We start from the raw sequence: 14,990 nt of genomic DNA, 5'->3' as shown, positions 1-14,990 counted from the left end.
CAGGAAGGAGCTGAGGGCAGGGACCATTCGCCTGGTCCTCCTGCCATTAGCAGGTGAGTGCATCCAGCTGCCCATTCCCTCCAGCCATGCACACAGCACCCCCCACTCAGTCCTGCTGGGTGTGATAAAATGCTCATGTTATATCTCCAAATAACAGGACAGTGGGGTCAGGACCTCCCATCCACATGAAACCCAGAGAATCCCTCATCTCAGGGAGAGATGCCAAGAGTCAGAAACCGAGAATGAATATGGAAGATGGGGCTATAGTTAAGTGTTCCCCAATCTCTGGAGAAGTTTTGTTATCAAAAGAAGCTCAGTTGGAGGCCAGGGTAGGCCAGCCTCACTCAAAGGCGGCACCAGGCTCCCCTGAGGTGTCCAGCCCGGAGCTGACTTCCCAACAACCTGGTCTGCAGGTTAAGCCCTGGGGATGCTGAGAACACACCTAAGAAAGAATGAGAAACCATCTAGAGAGACCCTAAAAACAGTGCCTTTAGAACCAGCTTTAATGACTCTTATATTGTCATTATGTGTGTGTCTTTCCTAAGATGTTAAGACATTTGAAGAGCTGATATGTTAGGTTTGTCATTTTTGTTAAGTACTTAGAAGTGTTTTAATAAATTTGTAACTAATATTTAAATGTTGGGGAAATTTTACTTTTGTATAGCCATTAATTTTATCAACTGAGTTGGAGTGTGACTATATAGAGAATTATTTATTACACAATATACAATTTATTAATCTTAAGAATTTATTGAACAATTGGCTTTTTTTTTTAATTTTGGAAATTTCAACCACAGACCAACATGAAGGGAAAAAACAACTACCCCTGTGTAGCCAGCAACCAGCTCCAACGTTGATACCCCAGGCTGCAGTGTTAAAAAAGTCGGCACTGGCACTTTCATCTTGGGAGCGAGAACTCCAGGTTCTGAGGTGTGTGTTCCTGGACACCTGGTGCTTGCACTGCTGGCCTGGAACATGGGGGTGACAACTCCATCAGACGAGAGTGGACAAAGCACTTTGTGAAACACATCTTTTTCCTCATAGACTAAACAGATGTTGAGAGTCTGAATGCATGGACGGGCAGGAGGACTGGACTCTGCTGGAGTCTGCAGCCACACTGGGGATGCTCACGACAGCACACACCTTTCCTATCCATGACCCATGGGACTCAACATCCATCTTACCTACTTGGAGAAGTAAAGAATGAAAACATGCTGCTTTGCTAATTGAGAATAACAAATCCTAAAGCTATTCCCAAGACACTGTTCAGCTCAGTTAAAGAGGCCAAGAGGGAGGAGAGGGAAAGAGAGCTCAGACACACCAGAATGGGGTCAAAAGAAGAAAGTGGGGGTGGGGGTGGGGGACAAGAAAGGGCCTGGCAGTTTCTTTATATGTGAAAGGAGAAGTTACATTTAGTAACATTCACTCATTTTTTTTTAAAGATTTTTATTGGGGAACTAGGGGATGGGAACAGCGCTGGGGAATTGGGGGAAGGGGAACAGACAAGTTGCTGTCCTTTTGTTCTTCAGTCTAGTTGTGGAGGACGTTGCTTCACTGGCCCATGTTGGCACCGTCATTGCGCTCTTCCCGGGTGAGGCAGATCAGTCGCGGGCTTCTGGACGGCCGCTCACGGCGGCTGCTGGCCGCTCACGCTGGCTGCCAGCTACACACAGTAGCCCATGGAAACCCACTGCAGCAGGGGCTGCAGCCTATGCCATCACAGGTGACTCACAGGCAGCCCAGCTCCAGGTTGAGCTGTTGTTCAGCATCTTAGCTGTAGAGGGCAGTGTCACTGGCCCTCATATGCGGGGCCCTCTGGCTTCCCAAGCCAGCTCTTAACCAACGTGCCACTCGGCCGGCCCACATTCACTCTAGTAGATGATTGTGTGAGTGGTGACTACTTTCCACCACCCAGTAAGACCCTCCTGCCTTTTGTAGTGGACCCCACCGCAGCCTGGCACCCACTGGTCCGTTCTCTGTACCTTTGCCTCTTCCAGACGCCTATAGACGAACTCATGCAGGGCACCTCCTCCCGAGCCTGGCTGTTTCCCTCACGACACAGTTGCCATCCATCCAGGTGGCCTTCCTGCCTCTTCACTGCTGGGTCCTGCCCTGAGGATGGAGGGATCACAGAGCTTACCAGCTCACCTGCTGGGGCACACCTGGCCGGTGTCCTGGCAACGCCAGTGCTGTGGACATTCGAGGGCAAGTCTCTGCTTCCATTCCTTGTGAGATGTGCTCACTCAACGCTTGCCCCAGCCAACCTGATCACATGCAATTTTACATTTTGGGCCCAGTGGCTCTCCCTGAGAAACAGCTCCTCTCTGCCCAAATGACCCTCAGGCACGGGAGACCCATTTCCTGAGCGGGGCAGGCAGGCCGGACCCACCCGGCTGGTCTTGCCTCTGTAGACCCTGTCCTGAGCACTCCCCCTCCCCAGGGACTGCACCAGCCACTCCTACAACCACAGAGGCCCTGGTAATCCCGGTGGGTATCATCTGTCCCTCCCTGCGGGAACATGCAGTCTTTAGAGCAGAAACTGTCTCTACAAATATAGATGCTTCTCAACTTACGATGGGTTATGTCCCAATAAACCCATTATAAGTAGAAAATATCATAAATTGAAAATACATTTAAAACAGCTAACCTCCAGAGCATGATAGCTTAGCCTGGCCTACCTTAAAAGTGCTCAGGGGGCCGGCTGAGTGGCTCAGTTGGTTAAGAGCTCGCTCAAGAGTTTGAGCTCTGAGCAACAGCAGTTCGAGTCCCGGCCCGAGCTGAGCAGCCGCNGAGCTCTGAGCAACAGCAGTTCGAGTCCCGGCCCGAGCTGAGCAGCCGCTGAGCTGCCAACAGGTAGCAGGATGGCTCAGCTAAAAAAAAAAAAAAAAGTGCTCAGAACACTTACATTAGCCTACACTTGGGAAGCTCATCTCACTGCCACTGTCCAGCATCGCGAAAGACTATAATGTATATCAATAGCCCAGGAAAAGATCAAAATTCAAACTCTGAAGTATGGTTTCTATGGAATGGACAAGAGACGGACCAGAAAGAGCCCTGTCTCCCTGGGTTCAGGGGTCGGAGGTCAGCACAGGCCTGAGCTCTGCCTTTCACTGTGAAAGCCTCAGGCATTTTACAGGTGTTTTCAGAGGAGCTATTAACCACTGCAGTCCATGAAAATTCACTCCATCCATGCCTGCCTGGCACACACCTTCTGCTCAGGTGTCAGCTACACTGATCAGGGCACAGGCAGTTAGAGGTACTGTCTCTCGGGGGTCCTGACCCCCACACCCAGAGCTGTCACCAGCCCCTCTCCCCGAGGGTGCAGGACCCACTGCTTGGGCTGGAGGCCGGACTGACTGCCTGCTTCACAGGCAAGTCTGGGTCCCTGGACAGTAGAAGGCTTGTGGAGAGGGCCTACAGTGAACTTGACCTTGTAGAAGTAGAACCAAGAGAGTGGCTCCCACCAGGAGCAGTGCCCGCTCATCCAGTTGCTGCACAGCTACCTGCGGGGCAGGATGTGGGTCTCAAAACACTTATGGCCCTTGGGGATGCAGAAATCTCAGCAAGCTAAGGCACATAGGGAAGGGGCCTATGTCCCATTTGGTGGTGACCCCAGCCTACAGGCTGTCCCTTACCATGAAGGAGGGGGGTCCTGCAATAAAGAGACTGCAGTGCCCTCTAGGGATGTACTACCTGATGGGCAAAGGTCCAACCTGTGGCCACATGCAGCCTGGTGGTCTTGGAGGGGGCCCAAGAGCGACAGTCTCTTCCTTGACAAGGCCTCCATTGGCCACCATTATTACCTTCATTGTGTGATGAGGTCACAAAAGAAATCATCCTGGGGAAGAATCTAGAAAATGTGTTTTGGGATTAAAGGTAGGTTCAGAGATGGAGGGAAACCTGGAGAGAGGACTTGAGGCTAGGGTGACATAGAGTAGCGAAGAGAAGACGGAGGACAGAGTGTGTGCAGAGAGAGGGCATCCAGCCTTGAGAGCAGGGCCAAGGTCGGGGTAGGGCTCGGGGACTGGAGCCTGAGGAGCAGAGTCCTGATTTGCAAAGTCTCCCAGGGCAACATGCCAGCACCCAGGGTCGTTCTGGGCCCCAGGCCCAGCAGGCACACATAAATATGCAACTGAAGAAATGACCATGTTCCCCAAGGTCAGTCCCCATCAAAGATAAGGTGCCCCACTCCTGCTTGAGCCCCCCAAGGAAAAGGCTTCTGGTTAGACTGTGAATCCCTTTAAGTGAGACACATCCTGGCTTCAGAGATACTGAGATGTGAGGAACTTTGGGCATCTCAGAATCTCTAACACAGGTGACACACTCTCATGTGTCCCGGATGGAGGTCTGCACAGCAGGAGCAGCCCTGGGAGTCCAGGGGGAAGACACGGGTGGTGGCCGCTGGAAGGAGAGGATTAAGTGCTTACTTTGTGCAATTGAAAACTGATAGATAAAGGATGTCGACAATGCCATACCTCTTTATAATTAAGAAGATAATTTAATTACTGCTATTAAAACCTAAGCTTCTCCCCCATGTGGGCTGCTTTTAACAAAATACCTCTGGTTCTGCTGTCTCCCACACACAGACCTGGCGGCAGTTAAATAGACACCGAGACTCCAGAGCTTCATCTTGTGAACCATCTGGTTTGAAGTAGTGCGACAAGCAGGAAAGGGAATCGAATCAAAGGCACGGCTGTGTTTTTTTTAAATACAGAAAATGTGTGAGGTAGACCAGGAAACAACCCCATCCTCCCCTCCCAGGGCTGGATGCCACCACCAGGCTGTGGGGCCATGTCCCCCCACCTGCTCCCTTGCTGGATGCAGAGGTGACTTTGAGGGGTGAAGGTGGCCGGGGAGGAGGTATATGGGGTCAAGATGGACAGACACAGCAGATGTCCACTGCCCTGCATGGGCAGGGGTCAGCACCATAGCATTAAGGGGAAATCGAGGCACAGGCCCTTGGAACCAGGGAGCGTGCTCTCCCTCTCACCCAGCTCCAGGTTGGGCTGCACTCCTGCCACCCCAGAATCATTCCTTTTGTCCTATAAGAAACTCCTCACCCCCACCCTTCCTCAGTCTGCCTGCACACGGCTCCCCTGGCTCTGCCCTCGGCAGCTGTGGCCCCAGGAATTCTCCGGTGTGCGGGCTCTTTGATCTGCAGCACACCTGGAAATCAGTGTCTCATGCTCACCCAGCCGTCGTCATATGGGTCCCACACACTCTGTGGACTTCCCCAGCCTGAGGGAAGGGGGGCTGGAGCTCCCTGGGATGGGGACTGGAGCCCCATAACCACCAGGGCCCCCTTCCTTCTACAACTCCAGGCTTCAGGTTCCGCTCATCCTGTGACCAAATCTCAGTGCACAGCCTCTGCACCCCCAAATGCTTCCTCAGGGGAAGACTATAAACAGCCCCTCAACGATGTTTGCCATCAGAGACCTGTGCCCATGTCTGCCTGCGCCACGCAGCTCCTCTGGCACGCTCGTTTCAGGTGCTTTCTCTTTGTCCCTGTAAAGGTGTGCGGCATCACCAGCTTTACTTCAGTGGCAGGCAAGGGGAGTCCTTGTCCAGAGTGTCCTCGCACCAACCATGAGGCTGTGGACAAGGCCCTGTGTTTCGTGGGGTTGTTAGAGCTCCCACGTCTTGGCTTTTGTGAGACTTAGATGAGAGGAGGCAGCAACCATGGGGCTTCAGGATACCTGGCCCTTGGCGAGTCCTCCAAAAATGCCAGTCATTTGTGTTGGGATACCCTAACTGGCAGGGCAGAGTGCCCCAAGCCTTCCTGGGAGCTGGAATGTTTAAGTCACAGATGGAGCTGAAGACAGCGGTACAGCGGGACAGAGGCCTGCCTGTAGCTTTGGGCTGGTCTTCCTCTTCTGAAAACAGGGAGCTGGGGTACTGGGGGTTGTCCCACTACACCCCAGGGTCCTTGGGTTCCCTAAACCCCTCACATGGGACCCAAAGTAAAGGGGCGAAGGAGGGAGTAGATAGGCCCACTCCTCCTCCACTTAGTCAGGTGTTCATCTACTTTACACATTGGGCGTCTGTTTTTTTTGAAGAGCTTTGAGGGTTGAAGAGAGTCTGGGGTTCCTGGACCAGAAGATTTCTGAGGTCCTTTCTAGTCCAAACTCTTGTCCTCCCAAGTCCCAGCCACTGGACACTTGGGGACAGGCGATGGGAGCAGAATGGGGCCTCTGGGCCAAATGGAAGACCCAGAGGAAGGTTCTGTGGGGGCATCCAACAGCTAAAGGGTGGGCCTGTAAGCTGGCAAGTTGGACAGGACCCCTAAGTCCTGCACAGCACGGTGGCTCATAGAAGAGGCAGGCCAGGCATGCTCAAAGAGGAGCCCAAAGTGAGGGAAATGGAAGTGAGGAAAAGATAGCTACAGAAAGGAAGCTGCTGCGACAGCTGCTTCACGAGGAAGTAAAGAACTGTCCAGGAGCAGCTGCCCAGGGGAATGTCAGCCCAACATGGCAGCAGCCAGACAGCGCCTGCAACTAAGGGTGCTCACCAAGCGCTCATTTCAAAAATGAGAGACGGAGAGATGGCCCTAGTGCCTTTCTAAAATGAGGAGCCCCCAGGAGAAGTTGGGTAACCCAAACCAGCCCTTTCCTCATGCCCATCCCCTCCCCACTCCAAGATGCAAGGCAGGGTGACAGCAGCCTAGTGAGGTGATGTATGGCCGATACGCACAGTAGGGTTGCCTGGAGAAGCCAGCCCTGCCCTCAGCGCTGAGCATCACAGCACCCATCCTAAAACAACCAGATGCCTCTCACAGGAGAATAGATGCTGGTCAGCAATAAGAACTGCTGAATGAGCCGCAGTATCCTCGCAACACACTGTGGAGCCGGAGCGGCCAGCCCAGGCACCCTGCTGCACGATCCCATTTATGAGAAGTTCTTAGCCGGGCAAGCTCATCTGTGGGGCAGAGGGGAAAAAAACCACGCCTTTAGGGGCTGTTCCCCAGTGCAGGACAAGCCCTAATCTGCAGTGTACAGCACTTGGAATGTAGCCAGTGAGGAACCCAATGTTTCATTTTATTCTATTTTTGTTCATTAAAATGTAAGTAGCCACTGTGTTGGACAGCAGCATGGCTCTCCACCTTGAGTACGTAATGATTATGGGAGGTGGTCATATGCACGGGGCTGCCAAGCTGCCCACCGAAGGTGGGTGCGTGTGCTGCCTGCAACCTCTCTCATCTGAAAACACCTGGCACCATCATTAGTTCAGAGGGGAGCTTCTCCTCACTTTTACTTTGAAAAGAAACAAAACGAAGATCTCTCCAACTGTGGTTCTCACCCTCTGCCCTCCCCACCCCATGACCTAGGTTGGAAGGCGTGTGGAGGGAAAGGGAGGCCTGAGAATCACAGCAGGCCCCCGAGGGGTGCCCAGCATCGTCAGAGGACACTGGCTCTGCAAGGCCAACCACAGCCCATCACTCCTGCAGACCAGGACAAGGAAGGGTACAGGTACATTTGTGGTGCAAATGTGAAACAGGTTGCCCCAGTTGGAAGCCCACTGGCACAGGTGGCTCACCCAGAGGGACATCTCCAGTGGGGGGTGGACAGATGTCCATCAGGGATGGGTGTCCAGAACTGCCCTTAGGAGTGCATCCCTGAAGCTATGTCCACAGAGCCTGCTGACCACTTGGGCAGATGCTGCAAGTCTTCACACTTGGCACTAGATGACCATAGAAGCTTTGGGGGGGGGGCTATGGCTCCAGAGCTCACCCCTCAGCAGCCTTGGTCACCCACTCCCTTCCTAGACCCACCTCATGGGGTCAGTTCCTGCTGTCCAATTTCTAAGCCTTCACACCCCCAGGGCAAACACATCCGGGAAGAAAGCATCCAACCAGGGTGGACATCAGGAAATGCCTGGCAGTGCCCTCAGAGAGGTAGGACCCGGTTGCCATTGCCACGTGGCAGTGATGGCCACAAACACACTGGGACAGGCACGGAAGGGGGACAGAACCTCAGCCACTTGCATTTCCCGTTCGTTTTGTGTCCAAGTTAGCAGCCTTGACGTTCACCGGCTGTCAGCTTTTCCTGCCTGGACTCAGGAAGGGAGGGATCAAAGGGTTCCTCTGGCCCCCATCCCTGGTGTTGAGTTATTGGGGAGAGGTCCCTCACCACCTGGCCTGGGAAAAATGCTTCACAGACAGGTTTCAAGATGACTCATGACCACTGTCATTGTGCCCCCTGTTCAGGTCACTCCGTAGGGACACTCACAGTGAATAGAGTCAATAAACAGGGGAAAACACAGGCCAGGGCGAGGGCCAGCCAAGGGGAATGCCGGACCAGCAGAACTGCCTGTTTTTGTCTTTCCTTGATCAGTCAGGGCCTCTCCCTTTCCAGTCCCCACTGACAGTGTCCTGTTGTGACTATCATTCCCAGCTTCCACAGAAAACATGCAGGACCAGCATCCATCCTGAACACAGGTGGGGGCTCAGGCCCAAGCCCTAGAAAAGGGACAACTGCCGTGTGAGAAATGTATACGTAAAAAGGCCAGATGCACATGGGGGGGCTGTGGGGGAGCCCTGGTACCCACAGATTAGGGGAGGTTGGGTGAAGCTACTAAGTGGAAGTGGGAGGGCAAAGGCAGGGCCAGAAAGGGACAGGAGGGGGTGGTGGGAATGAACCCAGACAGCCCACGCCGCCCGCCGAGGGGGCGGGGAGAGCTGACCGAGAGGTGGGGTCCAGAAGAGGCTCTAGTAGGGGGCTCAGATGGCACTGCAGGGACACACACTCCCACACACTGCTCCGCCCAGAGCCCGATCTGCGGCCTGCGGGGGCTGGGGCTGGGCAGACCCTTAAGACCCCGAGTCGACCAGCCTCGCTCTCCCTGAGATCCCCCCGTGAGCTCTAACTGCTCGCAAATAAATGGACACGCAGACAGCTTCCAAAAGAGGCGAAACCGTTTATCAAGTTGGCGCCGGCTCGGTATCTACAGTATCTACAAATATCTACATGTATCTACACCGCCTGCAGACAAGGCTCTCAGGTCGTCTACACTGCAACTGCCTCCCCGCCCCCAGGCTGGGGTGGGGGCATCGACGCGGTCTCGCGGAGAACAATAAATATCACTTCCTTCCGCGCTGACCGGACGCTTTGGCACAGGCGGCGCGGCTCCCGTGGCCCTTGGGGCTGGAGTGCCCTCGGTGAAGCCCGAGCTGGGGAACCCGGTCCTTCCACAGCGCTCCAGCGGAGAGTGGAGGACCCCATGGCTGCGAGGCTGGGGAAGGGGAGACCCGCAGTGGCCCGGGGTTGGTGCGCGTTGTCTGCCGGCCTCAGGGCTGCCCTGGTCCGCGAACCGGGCGGCAGCGTTATCTAGGGCAGTAATCGTAGGAGCCGGGCGGCGCGGCCCCGGCAGAGTACATGTTGGCGGCGGCGGCCGCAGCGGCGGCCGCAGCGGCCGCAGCTGCCGGGCTCACCGGATGGTGGTGCGGGTGCGCGTGTGCGTGCGCGTGGTAGCTGTGGCCGCGCAGGCCGGGCAGCGGGTAGGGTGCCGCCCGGCTCTTTGCCCCGAGATAGTGATCGTAGGCGGCCGGGTACTTGTACGGGTGGTGGTGCAGCGGCTCCGACGCGCCCGGCGCCTCCAGACGCAGCTCGGGGTGTGGGGGGCTGGGCCGCCCTCCGGGCCCGCCGGTCAGCGAGACGAGGCCGCCGGCACCGGCGGCCCCTGGCAGCGCGGGGCTCAGCACGCGCGCCAGTAGCGGCGGCGGGGCCGCCGGGTCCCCGAGCACGGCCGGCCCGCCCGCGTCGCGTTCGAACTCTCGCCGGGCTTCGGCCGCGTCTGCAGGGAGGGCCGAGGGGTGAGCGCGCGGGGGGCCGGACAGCCGAGGGTACCCGCGAGAGCACCAGCGGCGCCGGCAGGAGGCGGCGCGAGGCCGCTCCCCGCCCCTTCTCTCCGAACCTGCCGAAGACCCGGGCCTTCCCTAGGGGCCCGCGCCCCTCCGCGGGCGTCAGGGCGGGGCGCAGCCGTCGCGGCCAGGCGGGCGAGTGCACGCTTGCCCGCCGCCAGGGCCGTTGTGCAAGCGGCGCGAAGGCCGCGAGCGCCCCTGGGGCGCAGGCGAGGTCGGGTGCAGCCACTTGCCCAGGACGGAGCGCGCAGCAGGGCCGCGGCCGGGATCCCACAACCCAGGCCCTACCTTTCTCGGCGCCGTTGGGCTGTGTCGGGGAGGAGGCTACAGGGTTCCGAGAGCGCGCGAAGGCGCTCATGAGCGGCAGCGCGCCGGGCCGGTGGTTCCGGGGCCTGTGGGAGGGAGGCGGGCGGCGGGTCAGGGGGGCTCACTGTCCAGGCGCCCAGGCGCTGTCTCCTCGGAGGACACTCACCAGTCCTCAGGGTCGCAGTCTCGGAAGCCTTTGGCGAAAGGGTTGCTGGCGATCTTGAGCTGCGTGATCTGCAGGGAAGCGGGCACTGAGCAAGCAGCTCGAGCTCCTGTGCTGGGGGGCCACCGGACCTCCGCGGAGGGGAGGGGAGTGTTTCGAGGGTCTCTCCCAGGAAGGGCCCCTCTGCTTTCGGCGGACAGGAACCCGCCCACAACTGCCCCCTCCGCGGAGGTTGTGCCTTTCTCCTGCAGCGGGGTGTCTGCTGAGCCTACTTTCTCGCTAAGAAACTCCCCCAAGCAATTGGGATAGAGACCCTGTACCCCTGGCTGGGATGGGAATGTGGTCACCTCTACCCCCACCCCGCAGTGGAGGGGAGGGGGGTGCCCTAGGAATCTGGGTAAACCTTGGATCAGGCCCCTGATGGGGAGTTTCCGGAATGGTTTGGAAAACAAACTTTCAGGCCGCAGTGACAGTTGCTGCTTGAGAGGTCAACCTGATAGGAGGCAAGGCCGTCCTGCAGCAGAGGGGAGGGGCTGCTTGAGGCCCTTGGGGTGGGGATCCCTGCTGTTGCGGTCCACTGGGACCCACAGCTTGCAGGTCCAAACCTCGTTTCCCAGGCAGAAACTGAAAATTGTACCCCTTCCCAGAAGTGTTGACGGTGCCGATCCCCAGGGCCTCACCCGGTGGTTCTGGTAGGCAGTGACAGCAGTGAAGCGTGTCTCCTCGAACACAAAAGTTTTGAAGTTCTCTTCGGCATATTTCTCACTATCCTTGCGCGGGTCCACGTAGACCACATGGAAGCGGGGCTGGTATCTGTGCATGGAGTTGAGAATAATCTGGAAGACAAGGTGGTGAGGTGGGAGCTAGGAAATGGACCAAGGTCCAGATAAGCAGCCAATGTCCCAGAGAACTTGGGCAAAACCCTTAACTCCGGAAGTGGGGCCCAAGTGGAGGCTGTGACCCATTGGGGGCCACCGGGAAAGATGTTCCAAGTAGCAAAAGATCAAGGCTAGATTCTCTTTCCTCAGGTCCTTGAGAACTACTTCAGTTCACATCACTGTCTTGGATTCCACAAAGCCTCTCCTGCCCAACATATGGCCCCATTCTTTCCAGTTAAAAACCTCCAGCAAAAGACCAGGAGTGGGGTGAGGGAAGCAGTGTGACCCCTCTCCCAGGCCCGAGGACTACCAGGCCCTGTGAGCTCCTGAGCAGAGGGGCCGCTCTCTGTATCCTGTCGCTCATCCACACTCTGAGCTGCCCAAGCTCTGCCAGTGGCTCCAGTCAGCAAGGACTCCAGAGAGCCTGCACGGGGGACAGCGCCATAGCCTGGGGAGGGGGTTGCTCACGTGGCCGTTGTCGTCCAGCAGGTTGTTGGTCAGCTTGAGCTTATCGAAGGACACAATTTGCTTCATCCACTGTGCACCCTTAGCAGGCGAATCAGGGTGGTAGTGTACTCGGCCTGGCGTGGCAGGGTCTGCCTTCCCGGCCACCAGCCAGGACGAGCTGTGGAAGGCGTACCTGGGGCGGCACCGGAGCACAGGGTCACGTCATGTGGGGGTGAACCGAGAGGGCCGTGCCGAGTGAACCCCGAAAGTGCCTCTGATGAATTTCCCCATCGGTGAAATCGAGGCTTCCGCTACCACACTGGCTGGGAGCTTTTCCGAAAGGAATTGTAGAGAAAACAGAAAACTCCCTCCTGTCCCAATACACAAGACAGCAGGAAGCCAGGCACCGTGGAGGGAGGCTGGGCTCCTGGTGCCACATTTCGTCGCATGCGGGTCTGCCTGCTCTCTCTGGGCCTCCCTGCTGGTCTCCAGTGTCGCTGGCCTGGCAGGAGCCTGGATTTGGCTGCGCCAGTGTGGCCTTGGGCACAGGGTGGACCACATTCTCTTTATTAATTGCTGCTAATTGTCCGGGCAGTTAGGGCCCGCCTTGCATAATCGCTCCCGGTCACCCCACCTTTCCTGCCCAGCTCCAGGGCCCAGCATTCTCCGGGAATGGGGGAAGGGGACAAGGTGCCCATGCTCACCTCACCTTGGAGGAGGAGACACAAAGAAAGGCGGAGGGGGGGCGCTGTGTCTACAGGGCCTGCCCGCCCCCCCCCAGGCCAAGCCGGCCTGTGGCATGGGTGCTGCCTTGGGCCTATATCTGGTGGTGGTGGTGACCACCTGTGTGACCTCCTGAGGGGAGTTCTGAGAACCTCTGGGGGGTGGGGTGTGTGGGTCTGGGGTCCAATGGGGTAGGGGGAAAGCAGATCATGCAGGGTGAGGAGTGCGGCAGCTGGCACAGGTGCCCAGGACCACCTGGTCATTAAAGTCATGGGCAGTACCCGAGGCATCCCAGGACGCCCTCCCAGTTCCTGCTGGGCACTCACCGGTAGCGCTTGTCGTCCACCGGCACGAAGTCCATGAGGAGCATGTAGTCGGCCATGGGGTCCATGCCGAAGAGCTTCACTTGGAAGGTGGGGAACATGCGCCTGGGGGCAGCAGGGCAGCAGGTCACCTCAGGTGGAGAAGGGCAGGGCCGCCCCACCGTGACCAGCTCCAGGAAGGGTGGCCTCCCTGCTGGCTATTTCGTTTAGCTGCCTGGCCCCTCATTCAGCTGCTCTAACCCAACTAGGCCCCTGCCCAGCCGAGGGCAAGAGGAGCGGCAGGCAGCCCCCTGCCCCCTTTTTCAAACACAAAAAACGGCTAATTCAGTGCTAGCGCGGAACACCACACCCCAACATGGGCCCACTGCTTCTTCTGCCACTTTTGCCCGCATGGACCCAGCCTAGCAATTGCCGGATTCCCGCTGTCCTGACGGAAGCTAGCCTCAGCCGACAACACCCGCATGGCAGGACTCGATCCCAGCGGTTCTCAGCCCTCGGCAGAGCCTGCCCGGCTCGATCTAAGCTCCCCGGCTCGAACAAAGTGAAACTGGGATAGTCTGGGGGATTCTGAGGAGGCCCGGTTGCCCTTTCAAGTGGGTCTGTAGTTGCTCCCAAATCCCTCAGCGAAGCTGAGGCCTTGGAGCCCAGAGCCTCAATTGTGCCCCGACTCTCGGGGTCTGCCTTCCCCCCAGCGCGGGAGTCTCCCTTGGGGATACAAGCAAGTTCCCTCTCCCCTCACCATAACTCCAAGACACAGCTCCTCAGGGCAGACTTGGCTTGTGCCCTCATGGTCCCTAGCTCTCCCTCCCTTGCACTCCAACTCGATGACCAGATAGGGCTCTTGAAAGGGCATTAGGCCGCTCCAGGATGGGCCACTGGCTGTGGGTCAGCGCCGTCCTGATGGGCAGCAATGCCAGCCTCTGGGCCCTGGAGAACAGCTTGAGGCCTGGCACCCTAGCCCTTCCTAGAGCTTCCCTTCCTGGGCAACTCCCTGCAGGTGGTGGGCAGAAAACGGATGCTACAGAGCCGGCACTCCTGGACAGGCCTACCACCCACGCCAGCCTCTGCAGGCCGGAGGGTGCTGCAGAATGCTGGCTCCTGGGGTGAAGCCTGGCCACCGCCAAGGCCCTTGCTGGGCTGGCCTGGACTGAATGCCGGGGCACAGTTCTGGGGACAGGGCCCGTGTGCCCAGAAGAGCAAGGAGAGCCTGAAGAAGACCCACAGAACTGGAGCTGAGCACGGGGCCCCAGTCTCCCCAGGTAGGACGGCCTCGGCAAGGAAACAGAAACCACGAGAAGGCTCTGCAAACAGGCCCTGAACTCCTTTTGACCAGGCAGACACGGAGTTGGTGCCTACGTGTGTACATTAGACACAGCCCGGCACCCGCCTTTGTCCGCTGGTCAAATCCGTTGCATCGAAAAACTTGTTCCCCTTCTCTCTGGGCCCTTACAACAAATACAGGCTAATTGGAAGGCGGTGGGCCCCGGCAGCAGAGCCAGGCCCCAGAATCACCCGAAATTTAGGCCTGAGAAAACCGGGTAGCGACCTCCACAAAACAGAGCACACTGTTTTGAAGAGTCGTAATTCTCCCCTAAATTTTTTCAGACAAGTGCCCATCTGCCGGCTCTTTATCGAGCCCGGATAGACTGAATTAGGGAACCAAAGACCAAGTTTCCTTTGAGGTGGGATCCACAGGGAACTGGCTGGTGGCGAGGCCCCTAGGAGGTGGCTGCCTTCTCCTCATTCCGGTGTGCTCGGAACCGGACCCTGTTTTCATCGGCGGCGTGTCCTGTGGCTGCGGGTTGGGCAGCAGGTCCGCGGGGCTTCTCTCTGCCGCCTTCCCGGCCTCTTGCGCCGTCCCCTCCCGCCCTGCGCACCAGGCGGCTGTCGCTGGAGCCGGGACGCAGAGAGCGAAGGAGCCGGCCCGTGCCGAGAGAGCCCGCAGGTGGTCGGGCCGCGCCCCCCACCCCGCTTCTTGGTCCCACTCGTGTAAATCGGGCCAAGGAGCGCTGCCCAAGACTGGCGCCACGTGGGGGAGGGTCGCGGCGGAGAGAAGGGCGCCCTGACCTGCCAGCCTTGGTGACGATCATCTCGGTGCCCAGCTGATTGAACTCGTCCCACAGCGCCTTCATCTCCAGCTGCACGCTCACGCTGGCCACCTTCGCGTTCTTCTTCACCGGCGCCTTGGCGGCGGCCGCGCAACTGGCCCCTGGGCCCTCGGGTTCGGCGGCGGCGTTGGTGGCGGCCCCGGCGGCCGGCGCGAACGGGTAGGCGTGCGGCGGCGGCGGGCCCGG

General features: G+C 58.0%; 1 protein-coding gene across 1 annotated transcript; it reads right to left on the bottom strand.

Moving 5' to 3' along the window:
- Positions 1–8,907: 8,907 nt before the first annotated feature.
- TBX1 (T-box transcription factor 1) lies at positions 8,908–14,990 on the bottom strand (the record flags this gene model as incomplete). The annotated part of the gene is made up of 7 exons (XM_019626896.1): positions 8,908–9,789; positions 10,145–10,248; positions 10,329–10,396; positions 11,006–11,161; positions 11,672–11,843; positions 12,700–12,801; positions 14,764–14,990. Coding segments are annotated over 7 exons (1,299 nt in total), but the record flags the coding sequence as incomplete, so codon positions are not given.

Source organism: Hipposideros armiger, unplaced genomic scaffold (assembly GCF_001890085.2).
Source record: "Hipposideros armiger isolate ML-2016 unplaced genomic scaffold, ASM189008v1 scaffold_694, whole genome shotgun sequence".
In the NCBI taxonomy this organism is placed as follows: Eukaryota; Metazoa; Chordata; class Mammalia; order Chiroptera; family Hipposideridae; genus Hipposideros; species Hipposideros armiger.
This window is presented reverse-complemented; position numbering and strand designations above follow the sequence as displayed.